General features: G+C 33.0%; 1 protein-coding gene and 1 long non-coding RNA gene across 2 annotated transcripts; one reads left to right on the top strand and one right to left on the bottom strand.

Annotated features, from left to right (window-relative positions):
- Nucleotides 1-8,840: 8,840 nt before the first annotated feature.
- LOC148608939 (ras-related and estrogen-regulated growth inhibitor-like) lies at nt 8,841-17,541 on the bottom strand. The gene is made up of 4 exons (XM_088541054.1): nt 17,243-17,541; nt 12,084-12,140; nt 10,207-10,280; nt 8,841-9,636 (listed from the first exon to the last, which is right to left on the bottom strand). The coding sequence occupies exons 1-4, from the start codon at nt 17,349-17,351 to the stop codon at nt 9,217-9,219; spliced, it is 660 nt and encodes a 219-aa protein (XP_088397180.1). The 5' UTR covers nt 17,352-17,541; the 3' UTR covers nt 8,841-9,216.
- LOC148608940 (uncharacterized) lies at nt 14,764-16,387 on the top strand. The gene is made up of 3 exons (XR_015914525.1): nt 14,764-14,818; nt 15,815-15,849; nt 16,262-16,387. It is a non-coding gene; the product is annotated as an uncharacterized LOC148608940 (long non-coding RNA).
- Nucleotides 17,542-21,780: the final 4,239 nt, after the last annotated feature.

Genomic DNA, 21,780 nt, shown 5'->3' with positions numbered 1-21,780 from the left:
CGATCCACGGTGACGACCATAAAGCTTCTGTAGTAATGACTTCAGTCTTGTAGCAACATAACCCTGCTCCAGAAGCCTATTTGTTAGAGTTCTAGCGCGATACAAAAAGTCTGCGAGGTTTCGGCAAGCTCTGGCATAATGTATGAGTTGTGATATGAACACTCCATACGCAGGTGCTGAAGGGATGTTGCCACAGATGAAAGGAAAGTTGACTATTCTGAATGAAAAGTTGTCACAACGTTTGGTCAATAATTTTCCTTTACCATCGATTTCTAAGTATAGGTCAAGATATGAGGCTGACTTCACAGTGTCTGTGGTATCCTTTATCTCAAGTTCTTTTGGGTAGATGCCATGTATGAAATCCCCAAAATTAGGATTGCTTAACGATAATACGTCATCTATATAGTGGAAGCTGAGATTAAAGGATCTAACTAAACGATATTGTTTCTTTCGGATCAGATCAGCTATAAAGTCAGCCTCATTAGAGTGAAGGAATAGGTCAGCAAGTAGAGGAATACAATTTATTCCCATTGGAATGCCGACCACCACACTGGACAAATATGTTGTTGATTAAAAATTCCAGCATTTTGTAAACATATTCTTCTGCATATTTGGAACATGATTTGAAATTAATGTCTTACAACAAAGTATGAGGAATCTCTACCAAGAACTATATATTTGTATCTAGGTGTATCTTTCTTGGAAGAGTAATCAAGGGAACCAAGGCCACAGCGGTAATCAAAAGAATGCAATCCAGGGACAAAGACCAGACATGGAAAACAGACACACACAACAAAGAACATAAAGCAACTAAAATCACACACACAAAGCAACAAAAGTAAATGAGCAACTCGAACTCCACTAAAAACTGGGAGCATGGACCAGGTGCACCGGTAGGTTAAGCGTCCTCTACTTTTCTAGAAACACCCGCAAATAACAACGATGTGTAATGTTTAAGTCGGGATTTTAACTGAGTATGAGGAATAGAAGTATTACTTTATTATATGCTATTATTTTCTGAATTCTATTCTAATAGTCTTGAACTAATTGTCTCCAAAAGATCTTTCGAATTTTTCAGGATCCACATTGAATTAATACCACTACTGGAGTAACAAGTGTTGTGATAGGACTGCAGACCCTCTTTGACAGCTGTGAGTATAGAAGTTAAAAGTTTTGAAAGAGGTTTGATGGTAAATTTTGCAGATCCAGCTATGTAACGTTGCTTGTATTGATTCTTGTGGAGTTAAGGAATCCAGTACATAGACGGTAAATCATAGGCATGTTCCTTGGTAGGGAGACCAAAAGAGGATAGCACAGATTTATGGATTTCCACAATCTCTTTTTTGGAGAGTGTGGTAGCAGTATAGGTCTTATCATTATTTTGTACGTCTACCTCTGATAATAATTATTGGATGTAAAACGTTTTGCAGACATAACAATGCTGTTTTGGGCTTTGTCTGCTGGTACGACAACATATTTGTCATGTATAGTAGACAATGTTTTTCCTACATCGGGATCTTTGAAGACTGATGTAGCATTGGCACTCATTGACCCACTTTAAACTTTCATTCGTTTCAAAATTAAAGACCTCACGGCCTTTAACCACTCTGATAGAGAATCAATGTCTTCTTGTTCTCATTTCATCTATTTTCTAGCGTAGTCCTCCACGGCATCCATAAGAACTTTAAAGTTATAATTCCAGTTTATGGAGCGAGGTTCCCGGTAATTGGGATCTTTAGAAAGGATATTACGCAGGGATTCGTTTTCGATGATGGAAAAATCTCCTGTAACGACGTGACCGGAAGGACCATATTTGAATAGAGAGTCTTTGCAAGAACAGTCAGGTGGTTTAGAATTGAAGGACTCAATCTAGCCTTTCAGAAATGAAAATTTTGGATTCAATGGGTGAAGTAAAGGAATATGAAATAATTGGTATGGATTTGTCTTTGAAATATGGGGGAATTTCGTTGGTTATGTTTTTGTGAGGGAGGATATTAGCCAAATTAATTGCATCTATACCTTTGTCGACAAACGGTGTTAGAAGAAATGATCGTTTTTCTTCATCTTGACTTTTCAAACTGGTTTAAAGAGTCTGTGGAAACCAATACCTAAAATGATGGCAACAAGTTTGTATAATGATGAGGTAGGGTCAGAAACAGGAGTGTCAAGACTTGTTTTGTAAAGGGAGTGTTGTATAGTGAGAGGTATAGAATAGAGTTTTGTCCTAATGTGATGAAGTCCAAGAGTTTTTTGTAGACGAAAAAGGAGACGAAGTTGTGTCATTACTGTTGGAATCAAACAAGATATAGTTACAAATTACAGTCCTGTGTTTGTGTACTGTCTATTTTGTTTCTAAATTATTTGAAAAAATCTGTCAAGTCCAACATGGTAACTTTTTTGACAAGATATTTCTTCCATATTTATGTGCATTAGAAGATAGCATGGTGGTCAAACAACACTACTTGAAGATTGGCGTGAAGCTTTGCGCAAAGATTACTATGTAGCCGCCGTTCTTATGGATTTTCTGACTGTCTCTTCTTTTCTCCCAGATAAACTGTCATATGGCGTCTCGTCTCATTCTATTTCTCTCCTGAAATCGTACTCTTCTGATCTCAAGCAAAAAAAAATCTTGATAAATAATATCCTCAGTAGCACTGATATTCATTAGGTTGTACTCAAGGCTCTATTATCTACTGTTTTTATAAACGATATATTTTCTTTCTTGAAAATTATACAGTCTACAATTATGATGATGATAATACATTGTCATTATACAGTAAAAACTATGATTTAGTAATATCTACTTGAAACTTAATCTTCAACATCGAAACAAAATGTAAGGACTTACCTTACTTGCATTGGATTCCCAAAGTTCATAAGAATCAATACAAAGAAAGGTGTATAGCTGGATTTTATATTGGTCTACCAAGAAGATGTCAATTCACCTTACAAAATTACTGTCCACAGTGAAGGATAGACAGCATACTAGTTGCAATACGACCTTCTCTCAAAGTGGCATTAATCATATGTGGATACTTAAAAATTCTAAAGATTTACTTCCAAACCTAAAATCCCGCAGCTTTTGCGGAAATTAGTTCTCTCTAAACAATTAAGGACTTATTCATAAGTATTTTGCTGAATCGAAAATTTCGCATAAGGGTAAAGTGTGCTACACAGGAAGGCAGGTTTGCAGCATGCTTGATTTCCTCACTGATAACAGATTTGTCGAATTTGGAGGAGCTATTTTTCAATAACAAGTTGGCATTCCAAGAATGTCTATAGAATCTCGTAAGGAATAAAAATACAAAAGATACAAAATCCTTTACTTAGAGATATCTTGATGTATTGTCCTTTAACGACCCTTGATAAAAGTGACAACTTTCATTTTAACATTATGAATTTTCCTTACCTGTACAGCAATATACCTTCAACTCCAGCATACGGTGTTTATATTTCACAATTAATTCTCTACGGTAGAGAAAGTACTATCAACTCTGATTTCCTTGAACACCATAAAAATCTGCGTTACAGGCTCCTGCATCAGGGGTATAACGAAATGCGTCTCAAAAGGTCTCTTACCAAATTCTTTTGTAAAAATCGGTCTTTGGTTGAAAAAATACTCTGATTCTGCTAAAGTTGTGGGTAATGATTGTTGAGTAAATTGTTTATGTGCTGATGTGACCGTTATGACACAATAGCATGCAAATGCTATTTAATCATCACCGGTGTATTCATACCGCAATTGAAGAGGGAGATTCTCGATCTATAAAACCTAGATTTAACCCACCATGCCTGTACCATTGCGATACCAGTTGCTCGGTTGGTGTTATATCTATTTTGTATTATGCCATGATTTATTGTTTTATTTTTAATGTACGGAATGTTTCGACTTTTTCTACGTTTGTTTACTTCTGATAGAGGACTATAAAAAAGGTAAGTTATTCTGTCTCTCCAAATCTAATCAGAAACCGACTTTCTTGTTTAGACTAGTTAGTATCTTTGGTAAGGTGAAGTGACAGAGCACCTCTATTGATGACATTTAATAGTAGAAAACAAGTAGAGGTCAAGTAAAAAATTAACATTCATGACATGTTTACAAATTACTTAACAGTCTAAGATTCGGATACAAAGTTATGTACATAAGTTTCTACTCAACTGAAATAATAAACCATTTGAGCCTTAGAAGTGGCTTGTAAAACATTTTGAACACTCAAATCCTATTTCAATCTAATCAAGTAATCAAATCCTTTTCACTGTCGAACACTTCTTTATTTCATTCGTTTACGAGATGTAGGAATAAACAACGAGATGATATAAACGAAGTGTGTGGTGTGTGTATTGGACGCGTTTTTCAACAAACGGTCGGCATTCCAGTGGGTACAAATTGTGCTCCTCTACTTGCTGACCTATTCCTTCACTCTTATGAGGCTGGCTTTATAACTGGTCTGATCCAAAAGATGGAACATCGTTTAGCTAGAGCCTTTAAAGTTATGTTTACTATATAAATGACGAATTATTATTAAACAATCCTACTTTCGGGGATTTTATACATCGCATCTTCCCCCAAAGAATAGATAAAGTGCACTACAGCCTCACATTTTGACCTTTACTTAGAGATCGATGGTGAAGGAAAATCATTGACCAAACTATACGACAAACGTAATGACTTTTCATTCCGTATTGTCAACTTTCTTTTCATCTGTGAAAACATCCCTTCAGCACCCGCTTATGGAGTTTTACCCCCTCGACTTTTTACAATTAGGCTTCTTAAAAATGGTTAAGTCATCACAGTTTTATGGTCGTCATCATGAACTCGTGGATCGTTACGGTGTATCCTTCTGCGCCATGAAAACTGACTTGTCCAACGTGTCATAGTTTTCATTTCCTCTTTCGTCTACCCCGGACTTGACTATTGATGAGCAACTCGGCGAATGTTTCTAGAAAAGCAGGGGACGTTTACCCTACTGGTGCACCTGGTCCATGCTCTCAGTTTTTAGTGGAGTCCGAGTTGCTCGTTTATTTTCTTTACCTTGTAATTGTTATTTTGGTTATTTTATGTTCTTTGTTGTGTTTGTCTGTTTCCCATGTCGGGTCTTTGTCCCTGGACTGCATTCTTTTGATTTCCACTAGAATCGTGGTTCCCGTGATTAATTTTTGAAACACGATGATCAAAATTTGAAAGTTTTTGTCCCATGGCTATATCTGGTCATAGAGACTATCGTTTGAATGTACCGTGTTTTGCTGTATGTGAACGTTATACATCACTACAATAGTACAAAATACTACAAAGGGGACAATTGTATCATTGGGCTTCCAAAGTAATTGAAATCTGTAATCCTCTCCTTGGGCAACCTGTGGCATTACAAAAATATAAAAGAAAACTGCAGATGAATTAAATGGTAGGTTGAGTCAATTTACTTCTGATTAAGATTACGATTAATTCAAACAAAACCTGTTCAGCATAGAGAAGCAAATGCTGAAAGAATTTAAATATCATTTTATAAATCATGAGTGCCAAACAGTATATTACCAGAAGGCACTGAAGTGAAAACAAAACGGAAATCAACGGCAGCTGAACCGATATGTATATTTTTTTCAAACTGCTATATATATAGCCTAGCTGTCCGAGTGGTCTAGGGCGCTGCACTTTGTGCAGGCGGTGTTGTCATAGATGTCACAGCGGTACGAGTTCGAGTACCGCGGAGGGAACGACCAAAACTTTGCATCGCAAATTTGACAGTTCTAACATCGTTGGGAATTTTTCAGACCTTCTATACGTTTACATATCTTCCCTGTATCAATTTGATCCCATGGAGTAAAACAAAAATAAATCAAACTAGTTTTCGTTACAAATACTATATCTAAAAATAAATTCCCTTTAAACAATGGAATATGTCTCAAACATTTAAGATAGGGCAGACAAACAAAAATAAGTTTAAGCTTTCATCACACCTTCAACCAACGATTATAATGGGTACTTGACTCCTTATTTCCACTGCTTGTGCGAATCAAAACATTATAAAAAGACGAGGGTCCCCATAAACTAAAGGCTCCTATGGTCCTGCAAAACTCACCTGGTTCATATTTCACCTGTCAAGTGCAAAAACTATATCAAGGAGTCATCCTACGACATCAAACCATGGAAACTTCTTTACGGCTATATCGTATGAACCATTTCATAAATTGGGACGATTGTTTTTACCTATTATACTTTTCAATTTATTGGCTGCAAAAAAAAACCAAAAAAACAAAAAAAAAACAAAAACAAAAACAAAAACACAAAACAAAAAACAATCAAACCAACAAACAAACAAAAATGTCATTTTTAGCCTTTCGAGAGTAATAACTCGAACAAAGAGTCGTCCTAAAACGACTTTGTAGACCTTATTGTGAAAATCATTTCATTAATTGAAAGGTTTTGTTTTTATCCATCATGATTTCTAAATATAGGCTGGAAACTGCAAAAAAATTTTTTTGTCTTTCAAGGTCAATGACTCTCACAAGGAGCCATTCTTCAACTTCGACCAAATGTAGATTTTGTAATCCTCATCATCATTTAAAAAGTTTTTTTACATTTATAATGGTCTTCAAGATAATGGCTAAAACCAGCAAAAACATCATGTTTCGCTTTTCAATGGTAATAACTTCGGAGTCATCCTTCAACTTTAACCCAAATTTAATAAAAACAAGTTATCTGTAAAAGAGTAATCAAGGGAACCAAGATTCAAGCAAAAAACACAAGAGTAATAAAGAGAAACAAAGAATGTAATCCAGGCACAAAGAACAAACATAGACAGCAAACAAACACAACAAAGAACATAAAATAACCAAAATATGTAATACATACAAAGTAATAAAAGTAAATGAGCAGCTCGGATTCCACTAAAAACTGGAAGCATGGACCAGGTGCACCGGTAGGGTAAGGGTCTTCTGCTTTTTCTAAAAACACCCGTCAAGTTGCTCATAAATAGTCTAGACCAGGGTAGACGAAAGAGGAAAGCTAACTATGACCCGTTGAATAAATCAGTTTTCGTGGTGCTGATGGATACACCATAACGATCCACGAGTTCATGATGACGACCACAAAACTTCTGTAGTGATGACTTCAATCTTGTAGCAACATAACTCTGTTCTAATTGTAAGAATTCTAGCGCGATACAAAAAGTCTGCGTAGGTGAGGCAAGCTCTGCCATAACGTATGAGTTGCGATATGAAAACTCCATACCCAAGTGCAGAAGGGATGTTGCCACAGATGAAAGGAAAGTTGACAATATGAAATGAAAAGTCAATAATTGTTTATTGTAAATACGTTTTCAAAATTTGATGGCAACGGCGGCCAGTTTTTTACGCTTGATCTATATAATCAACACAATTCTCAAACGACAGACGTCAAGTGATGGCAATATCTCATCTAGTCAAGGCCATGTTAGTTTTTGCCATTAACAGCCATTATTTGTCATGGAATCCTTAAGTAAGGAAAATGGAGACAGATAGTAAACCATAGAAAAAAGTAAACCAATAAGGTAGGATCTGGAAGAGAAAGTTCGTGACACTTACTAAATATCGGTATACGGACTATGGAAGTTAGATTTTCTCGAAATGTGTTTGGTGTTAATCAAAGAGTGTTTATAAGTACAGATCAGTATTGACATCATTCGTTTGTATGCTACTTTCACTTTCAAAGACAGCGCTTAACCAACAAAGAATACATCATGTAATGACAAACACAACAATGAACTCATAATTCATATACACCTGACTTATCAGAGAAACTTGTGGGAGTAATAGCCATTTAAAGTAAAAACAAGGTATTAAATTGATCACAAAAGATATTGATCATTGTGTCATTAACAAAAGTGGGTTACATTAGACTCTTAGTGAGAAAAAATCAAATGTAGTAGGTTTTGTAACCAAAATTAATAAAGTCATGTTTTGATGTTACGATATGAATAAATCAAACCGAACACTTGATTATTCGACTGAATATTTGACAGACAAGTCTATAATGTGCATTGAATTATGTATATTACTATAAAGGGTCTGCAAGACAGAAATAGTTGGATCAATGAATTTTCTGTCAAAACTATAATTAACGGACTACGTGATTAATTATTTTCTGTCCAACAGTATCAAGTATAATAATAGCAGACTGTTTATCTTATAAAAAAACTGAATTATCATTCTTTTCTGTGTAAATTTTCATTCATGCAGTTGATGTGATCACGGAACGTTTAAAGAGCAATTATCGAGTCAATATCAATCAGCAGTGATACAAACGGGCACCTGTCAGGAGATATGAAAGGTGTTTAAGCTACACATCTCACGTGTTTCTAATATGATCTATGACTTTAAATGCACCTCTGAACTATACATACCCTGTACATCTGAAAGTAAATGATATAATTACGGTCATGCGTGGTTCGTAGATTTCAAAACCGAATAATGCTACATTATGTTCTTATTGTGTAATTAGTCACACCTTAAAAACATCATTATGGTTTGTTGTTTATTAACAAAAAAATTACTGTGAAAAAATGTTATGCAATAAAACGCAGAGGTATGACAGGCACTATTCAACAGCAGAATATCGTAAGTTATGATATTCCGGACTCGTTATAGGTCAGTTTAAGATCATAAGATGAGCATCCGTTTACAGTATCTGAGGCCCCGGGTACCATTCCTACTGTGAATTATGGTTTACCTTTTCAAATGAAAATCGTTACCAAAGAAGATAGCGCTCTATTAAAGATTGCGTTTTTTAAAAAAATTTTCTATGACACGTGCCATTATTCTGTTTGATGTCTGTAACTGATAACATTGATCTTTGGTGTAAAATAATATTATATAACAATAATTTATTTTCAACATGTAACAGATATAAATCACATATCATGAACATTTTGAGGAACAAGCCTGTAATACTCATTCCAAAGAGTTTTATCGTGCATTTCATAAAATAAGAAAGCAGAACAGTGACATCAAATAAATTACATAACGTTAACAATAAGTTCAAAAGAAGTAGACGTCTGACATATGTTGACAATAAATAAACCATCTGGTGTTGATTTGATGATAATTCATGACTTCTGGAAACTTCATTTGGATAATTTGTTTGTGTCACTTTTTGATCTCTGAAATCCATTTTTCTATGCAAAACTGATATATATAACAATTATATTTCAGTCTTGGAAGGCATATCCAAAGGAACCGTAGCGATCAGGAGGGGCCGTTCTTAGAATTTTGTTTGATAAACATTTTACTGAGAACTTGTTTAACTTGCTGGGCCGAACTTCTCCGTCTAGGTTTATTTTCTATTAGTTTTCGTCGTTTTATTTCACGGTGAAGTTCTTGGAAAAGTTCTGGAATTTCAGGACCACCTTCACTAGCCGACGTCTCAAAGAACGCGCATGCCATATCTGTTGCTAATTTTTGACCTTCAGATGTCGTAACAACTCGTTCGTGGTGAAGGTCACATTTTGTGCCGACCAAAACACACTGCACATTAGTCTTTTTCGTTTCATCGATGTATTGTTTTAGGATTGTAATGTCTTCAAAACTCTGGCGATCATTTATAGCATACAGTAAGACGAATCCGTCTGCCCACCGTACACTACCCTCACGATTAATCGTTTCATCCTGCAAAAATATGGAAACGAATTAAACAGTAATTTCGAGTTTAAGAAAATGAAACATTCCCTTCCCACCAAGTATTGTTTTATATTTTCAGTACAGGCGTGCGTCAGCGTGCTTTTTATACTTGGTAAGTTTTGTGATATTTTTTTTATTTGAAGTATCATGTCATTCAACACAATAATTCTCATCATATGTATCGTTTTTACACATTCATCGGCCTTGCAGTGTCGTATAAGTATTAATATATTGAAGTAACAGTCTTTATAAAAAAATCAGACAGGAAGTGATTCATGCATATCAAAAACCCACCGAATTGAATTTTATTTCTTGTCCACAAACATTTACTGATCACATAACAAGTCCTAGTTTTTCATTTGGTTGTTGCGTTTTTAAGATAAAAAATTATATTGATTGTAGATGAAATTGGCACTTTGCAAGAGTTATCGTTCCTGACTTTGTTTTGATTTGGTTGATTTTTGTGGGAGATACATGTATGATTTTCTTAAAAGTGCAGACCTGAATACAGAAATAATTATCCTTATGTGAAAGTATAGCTAATATTTAATCACCCACCTGACCAGCAGTGTCCAGGATTTCCATCGTGACTGGTTCGTCATCTACTACACTTTGATGTTTGTACGTACATTCTATAAAAAAATGGGTAGATCAGTTTATCATATATATTTTTGTCCGACGTAAACACTTCACATTAATGTTACAAACTGCTAGGAAAACTGGATTATAACACGAGTTCAAGAATAAGATTTTAAAAAAAAATCGGCGAGTTCATTGAAAGGGTTCATGGGCGGATTTAATAGAGGGGAATTTGTAAATCGTAAAACCTTCTTTTAACCCCGGTTATTAAAGAATATAGTTCCCCTATTTCCTTCAAAATGCCACTGCAATATTACTAGTAAATCTTTAACGGGTCTATTAATTCATTTCTTTTTCAAGAGGAGCGCAAACACTTTATGCTATGTTCTTTGTCCTACTTAAAGTATTTATTTGCAACAGGAAGTAGGTTATTGCAGTCAGTCTCTTAAACAGTATATATTATAGTTTGCTTTCTTCTAAAACGTAGATCATCTGTACAAAATATAGAGAACGGATATGTTGAGTATGCCAAAAAGACAACAACCCCATTGTCCATCTATTGGTCTTAAATGAACGACGAGGAAACTCTCACACAACAGAACAGACTGTAGTTGTCATCAAAGTATACCGAAGTGCAAATGTTTGACATATACAGTAAACTGTTTGGAGACGGTGGAAAAATATTATCTGTATGCGAGTTTTTAATCACACAACCATCGTGTAAGGGGGTTTTAATAAGGCAGAGATACATCTAATTTACTTTAAAAATCTAAATAATTTCATAGTGTTGGGTCAGTGAACTTCCGATTATTTATTTAACTTTATTAAGTTCAAGATCAAAAGTTCAGCACTCTAGGGTTAAATTCACATTACCAAATATATAAAGTATTCTTAGTGATTTTTCAAAAATTTCATTGATAGCAGAGATTTATCGAATGTCCCTTATGTACAAATTTCGATTATACACATTGTGAAATAAATCGGTAATTTCTCCCACCAAAACGTCACAACACGAATATCAACTCTTTCACAATATTTAAAATTTAAGTTGAAATAACCAATAAATTTTGGAAAAAATGTTTAGATTTTTTATCAGTCAAAAAAAAAACATGGCCACCGTTACTAAAAATAGAACATAGGGGTCAGACATTAGTTTTTCCCATATATCTCCAAAACCGTAAGTTTTAGCCAAATTTTTTCAATTGCTGAAATGATCCTTATTATAAGGCCTACAAACGTCTCCAGGATCAAAGTTGTCAGACTACTGCTTGTAAGAGTCATTGCCCTTGAAAGATGAAAAATGCCTTTTTTTTTTACAGTTTTCAGTCAATGTCTTGAAAACTATAATAAATGGAAACTTTCAATTGCTGAAATGATCAGTCCTACCAATGTTTTCTTGAGTCAAAATTGTAAGACATGTTAAGTTCATTGCCGTTGAAAGACAAACTTTAACCAGGTGGGCAATTCAGTCTCCTGGGAGACTCTTGTTTATAGTTGGAGTTTATTTTGCAAGTGTTTTAATTTACTTTGTGTTGTTTTGTCTTCATTATCTTAAGTTTTTTTCATATTTAATTGTATTTTTTGTTAGTTGCGTTGTGTACGCAGATCGCCTACGTTTTATTTTTTTTTATGTTTTTGGCCATGTACTCGTATTTAGATCTGTTTGTATTGTCTACGAGTCTATTTAGATGTTTGGTATATTTTTCGCCTAAATTTCATAAGAAGCATCTATAATACAATGAAAACATACATTTACAAACTGTGACGAGCTTTTGACCACAAAAAAGTTTCATCTAAAGCAAGGAGTTTAACATAGAAATACATTTTGTGGTATAATATATAAGGTTGTGTCTTACCAAGTGTCGGGTCATACTCCCAGATGAACCTCCGCGTCAGATATCTCACAACTAATGCTGAAAAACAAAAAAAGAAATTAAAAAAAAAAAAACAAATTAACATTGATCCACGGTTCCACCCAATAGGCATATATTCCGAATGGTTGTAAATGAGGGAGTTCTGGTTTTTGAATGTGGTTTTAATACTTTCAAATGCCAGCATTAAGTGAATTTTGAAAGTTTAGACATTATAGTCAGATCTAAACTTCTAATTTACTTATAATTACAAAATGTATTTAAGACTTGACATAATTATTTAAAACTAGACATTTATATACCTTGCTGAAAATAAAAATACATTATCAAAGCAGTTTTATAGAGCAACAACTTCCGTTCAAATACTGACACTGAGTTTTACGTAGTCGGGTAACGTAAATGTTCATTTAAAGATATTTGAAGTTTGCAAGACAAAATCACGCCATTTCTTAAGCAAGGACGTCAAGGTATTATTATCCATTAATGAGCCTCTTTCGTTGCTAAAAACATCGAACTAACTATTAGGTTTATGAAAGCAGAAATAGTGCTGCTTTGTGTTGACTTTGTAAGCCAGTTGAATAGATATGTGCTTATAAGCCAATTAACTCTTATGCAATATATAACCAGTCCCTGTATTCTACATGTATACTTCCTTTATAAATATTGATATGCTATGAACCATGACGACTCTACCGTAAACGTTATACCGAATATTAAATTCCTGCAACTGTCATTTATTAGCAATATAGTGATCTTTTTAGACCACCGTTATAATTTTTTATAGATCATTACTTTTTATTGATGTTAAGTTTACACATCCCCTTTGATTACTCAGCCGGGAGCCCCCAACGTAAAATTACATTTTTGTACTCAATCAACAAACTTGTAACCGATCCATCAATGATAAAGTCGAAGATGGCCACCAAGTCAACGGAAACATTCGCTTTTCAGTACAGCAGTCATCATGTATTAATTTTCTATCCAAATGCAATGGTAACTTATTAGGAAGGAAAAGATATGGTGAAACCCAACAAATGCACCATAGTATAACCTTTATTAAAATAGTAAATACTTAAAGAGATCACCAATGGTCTTCAATAAGTGTAAACACACCTTTCAGTAAGTTCTGTAAGGTCCCGACAATAAAAGAAATACAATCCACGGTAACAGACGATGACATTTCTTCAAAATGAACTTAAAAAGCTAAATAACGACACTATATAAGACACATTAATGACCAAAATCTTCTGTCTGTAGACAGGCACATGTCTGCGGTGGAGTTTTATAAGTTAACGGCAAGTTATATAAGGCCTTAACCACCACCTTTAATTCAAGTCAAGGTAAATGTAGAAACGGAATTGTAAATCCATATTTCCATACTAACGTTACAAAGCTAAAGTATCCAAATTCATAAGCGAAACTTCTATGAACTAAAATGACATTCACTTTACTCTATAAAAATACTTACATTTCGACTTATAATAATTTATTTTTGCGAAAAATTCGTAATATTTGGAGATTCCAATATCTCTTGATTTGTTTTTGTTTTTTAATGCTTCAGTATACTTGCCGATTTCATTACGTGTGCAAGTAGTAAGATAGAATAACATATATTTTATAGTTGTGATTGCATTGTTTTTTCTATTAAATCTAGCTTATGTATATGATGTTAACTGGGGAATGGCAGAATTAGCATTATTGGTCTGATCATCAATTTAGTAAAAATCACAATAAAAGGTTTGACCAATAAGTCAAAGAGTTGCCCCTTTTATGGATAATATTATTTCCCCAGTAAAGAACCATTTTCAATTATTTCCCTTGATTTATATTATCATATCAGGTGATTAGAAGACACTTCAGCGTTCACGACCCAGATACTCAAGGATTAACCATTGTGTCTTAAAATTGCAACAATTTGTCGTATTTTGTACACATATAACACAATGCTATTGAAATGTCAGTCATAATTTACTACCGTAGATTTCATTGTACACATGGATCTGTTACACAAGTAAGGTGTTCTGTAAGGCGATTATTTACATAAATTACATGTTCAATTGTATTTAGATATGCAGGGGAATAATTATCGTAAAGTCAGAAGGTGGCTTGTACACGAATTACCTTAACTAAAAGTTCTGAAATTACATTGCATGGTATAGTGATTAAATTATAAACCCATCTGTATACTAGTATAAATGAATTGGTTTGTGTACGGGGCACTATTTGGGAAACTGGGTGACAGTGAAAGGTGTTAAAACAGTAATAATTAGGCTAAAACGCAAGTTGAGTAAAGAAACGTTTGTCCTTGTTAACTTAGTTATACATTCAAAACAAGCACTGAACGCTTGTTTGTATTTCTTAACCAAGTAAGATGTTTTTCACATGGAATGTGCAACATAACGATCTGACTTATTTTGCTTTCTCATGCTGCACTTAGAATGACTCGCGAAATGACAATGTAGTATTTTGAGGTCACGACCTTATCTAAAATGGAGATGTACTTTGACCTCAAGAAATCAATTACATTTTTGTGGGTAAAAAATTCATTTTGAAGTATATTATGAAGTATAATTTGCTGTTTGCATAAAAGGCTATGATCATTATTTTTTTCCAATAAGTATTCGTTCATCGATTAAATAACAATAATTTTTTATGCTCACATAGGGTTTGCGGAACAAAGAAATTGAATTCCACTGGCATTGGATTAAATATGCAAATCAGTAAGTGTAAATATATTAATTTTATAAATTAAATTTTCCATTTTTATCAGAGTAAATTGGAAAGGGAAATTGTAACCTGCCAAAATCTCCAAGTCATATGTAGAATTAATTCTTTCGTTTCTCGGTCTTTACAATTTTATCACAAACGTTATTTGGTTAGAGATTTCCTACTCAGAACAGAACTAAGTTGGACTAAATCCACTCATTCTAAGTGACTTAATTATCTATGTTAATATACTTCTGTGAGATTAAACCAGTAATATAAAATGTTTTCAATTAAATGAAAACCAAGCCATACCATATAGGTTTACTACACATTGTAGCAGCATTGACCTGCTAATAAAGAATTTATACTTATAACAACTGTTATTTCGGATCTCAGTTGAGACAAAACATTTGACAATACACTACAAAGCTTCATTCACGTACCAAATAAAAACTAAGTCTGAAAATATATTTACAGTACGGTTCCATATTGAATAAGATTGAATCGTGGAATTATATTCAAAATTACTTTCGAACTTTAAGAGTAACATTTTAATTTAACATTCACTGTAAACTGTGTCAGTTTCATGTAAAGTCTATTGCATAGTAACAGTCTATAAAACAACTTACAGAACGCAATCAAATCACATTACAACCATACATAAAAAAAGGATGGCATCATTTTTTGCATCTAACTGGAAGTCCGAATTTACAGAAATAAAACAGAAGAAGATTGAACTATTTAATACCAAACCCAACCTTCGATTGGAACGATTTTTTTCTCCCAAATTTCAGTAATGGTTTTCTTGTTTTTTATATCGATACTCCTTCGCGGTTAGTACAGTATCTTTACAGTTAATATCATTGCTCTGTAGTATGTTGCTTTCTATATATTCTATATATTCTATAGCCATTTGGACGAGCATTTCGATGAGAGCATTCCTGAATTAAAACTCAGAGTATCAATAATCTCTATTTGTTGTTTTGCGTAAATACTTTTACTTTTACAAGGTCACGTGTGGGTCAAAGACTGTTGAGAATAAGAGGTAAGCATATGAAACAAATGACTGCTAAATTACAAAGCTTCTCAAGTTTTTCATTTCAATAACATCTTAATATCCTGTCAAGTCGTTTTCAATTATAACGTTTTAAACAAGTTCCTCTACATTCAATTACATTCTTGGCAGTACTAGGAATACCAGTTGGAGAAAATAATCAGAAGAGTTATGTGAATTGAAATTGTTCGAATGATCTGCAACTATCCTAAGGCGCACTTGAATCATTGGGAGTAACTCACACTATTGAGGCGCACTTGAATCATTGGGAGTAAATGAAATATGATCTAAGGCATTCCCAATTGATTAGATGATACTTAAGAAAAAAAGAGCAGCTTTTTAGTTTAATTTTAGTCAAAAGATAACTTTTAGACTTCGGTCATGTTAAACATCTATTTCATAGATCAAAAGGTAAAGAGGATTACCAGACAGGTTCTGATCATGATACAGAACAACCATGTGTACAAGTACAAACGCATTGAATTTACAAAACCCCTTATTGTATCCTGGTGGGCATTGCATAACAGAGGTGTGTAAGAATTATCAGTATCAGTCTTGTTTGATCAGACATTTTATCTGTTTTACGTGGCTGAAATGTTTATTTTATAGTTACAGTGCTTAAGTGGTTTAACACCCTCCACGACGGAGTTCACAAGTCTCTCCATCTTAGTACAATTCTTTTTTTTTCTGACCATACATAGATCATTGAGTGATCATATTTAGTTGAAAATAGGATGACAAACTTGAAAGAATGTTTTTTTCTACGTGAACTCTAATACTTTCCAAAAATTAGTTGATGCATAAACATTCCTTTATGAGTACGTGTTCCCCCATTCTCAATATTTTGCTTGTGTTATTTAACAAATAACAAAAACTAATCTTTTTCAATATAATGTCTTTTGTATTGTGAAAAAAAGGATAATTTTGAATGACCACTGTTTTATCTGTCGGAAGTAAAAAATTCTATCGGTGGTTAGCACAGGAAGTGATATTTGTTATGTCTGACTGAAAGTGTACATTGTTGTATTTGATGTGGTCTCATTCTGTCAAGTATCGCCAATCAATTTGACAAACAACCTATCGTGTTGTTCATAAATGCAACATCCTTGCAAACCTATAATTTTCTTCGAAAATTTCTGTTCTGTATAATATAAGTAATTGAATATTAAAAGAAGTATGCGACTGAAGTCCGTTTCTAAACAACGAAGATGACAGTCGTTAATAAAGATCGCTACAACCATGTTTTCAGGTTATGTAGAAAAATTCATTCAAATGAGTAAAGCCTTAATATGTAAATCCAGCAGGACAGAAGAAAAAGAATTCCAATGTTTACATTATGTAGTTTAAGTTCATATATGTGCATGTGTTATTGATTATAACTAACCTGACTTCCCAACTGCACTTCTCCCTAAAACCATAATCCGACTGTCAACACTAGATTTTCCCTTACCATTCGAGGTCATTCCTATTAATTTGAATTCTTGGTTTTTCATTAATATTTCAACTCACAGGTAAAAATATCCTAATTTTTTTTCTTAAATTGTGAAAAACATCCTTTTAGCTGAGCATTCACATGTCATTTTGAAATTTACCTTTGCAGACGATAAATTTTGTACGGAAGTCACGTGATAAAAGTAACAACCTGGAGAAAGAATATTTGCATTTATCAGCCTTATCATAAAAATGACAGTCGATGGCGATATACTATGTTATTATATTGGGATAATGATGATAATAAACTAACACGCCTCCACTGCACCTATTACAGATTGTTGGTTTTAAAAAAGCGAGGTCGAGCAGTTCAATAACATTACCCGCGAAAACATTGTTTAATCACCTGGACATACAACAAGTGCAGTGTGTGGTGCAGAAATGCTACTTATTTATACTCGCACATTATATGAAGAAAGGATCAGTTATTTCTAATCGCCTGATAAAACAATTTAACGGGCGGTTCAGTGTAGCCATTACATATATGAAGTACCTACTTTTAATCCTCCAATGTGTTTTTTTTGGCATTTACTTATATTTAGAACATCAAGAATTTGATGCACAAAGCATTGAATCGTACGTTGCAAGTCTGTTAGTGATGTTTGCTGATTGCACTTTCCTCACACACTTAAATCAAACTGTTAGAATTATATTCTTACTTAGAATTCAATAAATATTTTTATTGTCTAGAAAATAAAAAAAAAGATTGGACTCAAAGTTTTTACAACTTTTTAATGTCCTCTCCATACAATACAAAATATAATTAATATGCATCATATTCACAAGAAAATACATAAACAAATAAATTAATGACGCGGAGCGGAGATAATAACGGCGAAAGCTAGGTAGAAAAAAAATCGAGAAAGGATTGTCATGTGGTCAATTTGGGTATCATTGATGTAGCTCTGGACGGCAAGAAACATTCTATTATGATATAATCTCATCAGACAACACATTCATTAGCAAAAATTAAATATCTGTATTTTCAGGTAATTTTGTGGCCATTTAATTTAATATATAATTTACATTCTATAAAAATAGTGAAGCGAATCTTCTCAAGGTAACCCACATATACAACTACATGTAGCATTTGTAAAATTAACAAGGAGTAGATCCGCGTTTAGCTTACAACATCTGTAAGTATATAATATGTTCAACTCTCGATTACCAACTGAATAGTATGCCGGAGGTTCAGGGAGTTCTCTCCAATAAGTGATTTTTTTTAAAACGATTGAATATCGAAACTAGCGGAAGATTTTATCGGGATTGTTCCATAATCGTATCATAGATGGGAAAAATGATTCGAAAATAGTTCTAATATAGTAAATGGAACTGTCAAATTATTATCATTGCGGATATAGCGCAGTCCTGTAGAAAATCAGGAAAATTTTCACGTTGGATGTTGTATATTGAGTTTTCTTCTTGACTGAAGAGGTTTCCATCCAGTTTTCAAAATATAACGAGTCGATATTAGCAATAGACCGGTCACAATGCTCACAGCTTAATGTTGAATATGTTCTATTTGATCACTGTAAAATCTACACCCGTCCCATACTTCATACATATGCATATTCTAGTCGAGGTATAGATTGTTGCTAGATTGACTCTATTAGGAAGATATTCGAATTTACGAAGTATTGCTATTTCTTTATTTGCACTTTTTAAAATGTTGTCAATATGAATATTATGACTTATTCAATTTACTTCATTTGTTTTTTTTTTGCATATCATTACAGTTATCTTTGCTTCTATTGCCATGAAAACTCAGTTTTAAAACTCTGTTTTTCTCTCTTTTGAATGAATTATCAGATGTGGATTTTTTGCCATTAAACATGAAGCAAGTGCATTTAATTCATATCGCACTTTTAGGCTATCGCAAGATCACATGTTATTAATAAAGACGTTTGAACTTGTCAAAAATTATTAGCAACCACTTCGTTACGCCCAAGATAGGCAAACAAAAATGAAATGCAAAATAAAATACCAAGTGCTTAGAATTACAGTAATAAATAGAAAATTAGAAACTTAAACATTCAACCATTTCTTTCAGTTCATTTCACCTGTGATATTTCATGATAAAAATCCATTTAATTGAAAATCTGTCTTGTAAGAAAGTTATTGCTATAATATGAGATCTTGATACATTATATAACTTCATTGCTATTTTTTTCTGTCAAATGCTTTATCGGAAATCTTTGTTTGAACGAAAAATTTTCTTGAAAATTACACATCGCAATACATAATCAAAAATATAATCTAACCGTTTGTTTACGATGTAAGTAGTAATAACATCTGTACAGGTTTCGCTGATTCATTCTGCACCGATGATAAGACAATGGAGGTCAATAGTGGGGTCAGACAAAAAAAAAAAAAAAAACATAATTCGGTCGCCCAAGGTTAATTACAGAAAACATTGATCACTGAAGGATTTATAGGTTTGCACTCCACATTTCCCTAATATTGTGGTTTTTACGCATTTTTGTAACATCTGAAAAACTAAAATGTTATAATTAAAGAAGATAAGTTTATATTTAACAAACAGAAATATTTTAACGCTTGGACTGCATTCGAATATCTTTAACCCGATAGGATAACCTTCTTAAAGTTCTCATGAAATTAGTATTAAATTTGCAACATTTTGTTCATTGATGTGCATGTATCTATATCAGCTCATTTTCTACAGTTATTTACGGCAAAATACTTCGGTCAATTTATGCATCACTCTCGAGTTTGTGAAGTAAACGTATTCATACAAAACTGGCTTTCGATTAAAAAGTTCTTTTATATAGGTCGCAATTACATCTTTTTGTATTGATTATAAAGAAACGAAGTATTTATACCATTTTTCGTCACTATCTATATCTAATTTGACGTTACCGTGTCATGCGATGTTTTGACATGATGTGTGCGAGATTGACTCTCGTGGTAGGATTTAACATATTCTCTGAACCAGCTGTGAAAAAGTGGTTAACACATTCCAGGGTTCATTATTGCAATGTTTTGTTTAAAAACAACGAAAATAAAACTTGGCATATGACATTTTAGTACTATTTAGGATCAGTTTGGGTGTACCTCTGACTCCCTCATTCCTACAATGTATGCTCTAATTTATCCCAATCTGACGTTCATTACTCTTTTTTTTACCGCTCTATATAAAGTATTTTTTAGAGATCAATTTTCATAGTAAAATGGTGTTTTGAATGATATAATCTGATTTAACTTAAATTAGAATTTATTTTTTTCTCACCACTCTTTGTTTGTCTATTTCCGAAACTTAAATGAAATGATCTCAGAATAAACAATATTCACTAATCTGTACTATAACAGTTAGCTGAAAGAAAAATATGCTTTGATATCTTTATTAAAGTAATAAAACACATTGATCTCTGCTGCATGCATATCAACATAAAATAGCATCATGAGTAATACAGGGGTTATCAAACATAATACTCCTTACAATAATTCATAGTAATACAGGGGTTATCAAACATAATACTCCTTACAATAATTCAAAGTAATACAGGGGTTATCAAACATAATACTCCTTACAATAATTCATAGTAATACAGGGGTTATCAAACATAATACTCCTTACAATAATTCATAGTAATACAGGGGTTATCAAACATAATACTCCTTACAATAATTCATAGTAATACAGGGGTTATCAAACATAATACTCCTTACAATAATTCATAGTAATACAGGGGTTATCAAACATAATACTCCTTACAATAATTCATAGTAATACAGGGGTTATCAAACATAATACTCCTTACAATAATTCATAGTAATACAGGGGTTATCAAACATAATACTCCTTACAATAATTCATAGTAATACAGGGGTTATCAAACATAATACTCCTTACAATAATTCATAGTAATACAGGGGTTATCAAACATAATACTCCTTACAATAATTCATAGTAATACAGGGGTTATCAAACATAATACTCCTTACAATAATTCATAGTAATACAGGGGTTATCAAACATAATACTCCTTACAATAATTCATAGTAATACAGGGGTTATCAAACATAATACTCCTTACAATAATTCATAGTAATACAGGGGTTATCAAACATAATACTCCTTACAATAATTCATAGTAATACAGGGGTTATCAAACATAATACTCCTTACAATAATTCATAGTAATACAGGGGTTATCAAACATAATACTCCTTACAATAATTCATAGTAATACAGGGGTTATCAAACATAATACTCCTTACAATAATTCATAGTAATACAGGGGTTATCAAACATAATACTCCTTACAATAATTCATAGTAATACAGGGGTTATCAAACATAATACTCCTTACAATAATTCATAGTAATACAGGGGTTATCAAACATAATACTCCTTACAATAATTCATAGTAATACAGGGGTTATCAAACATAATACTCCTTACAATAATTC

Source organism: Perna viridis, chromosome 8, assembly GCF_037379345.1.
Source record: "Perna viridis isolate PV_CMFRI_1.1 ecotype Kerala chromosome 8, ASM3737934v1, whole genome shotgun sequence".
NCBI lineage: Eukaryota > Metazoa > Mollusca > Bivalvia > Mytilida > Mytilidae > Perna > Perna viridis.
Note: the sequence above shows the minus strand (reverse complement) of the source record. Positions and strands in the feature narration are given on the sequence as shown.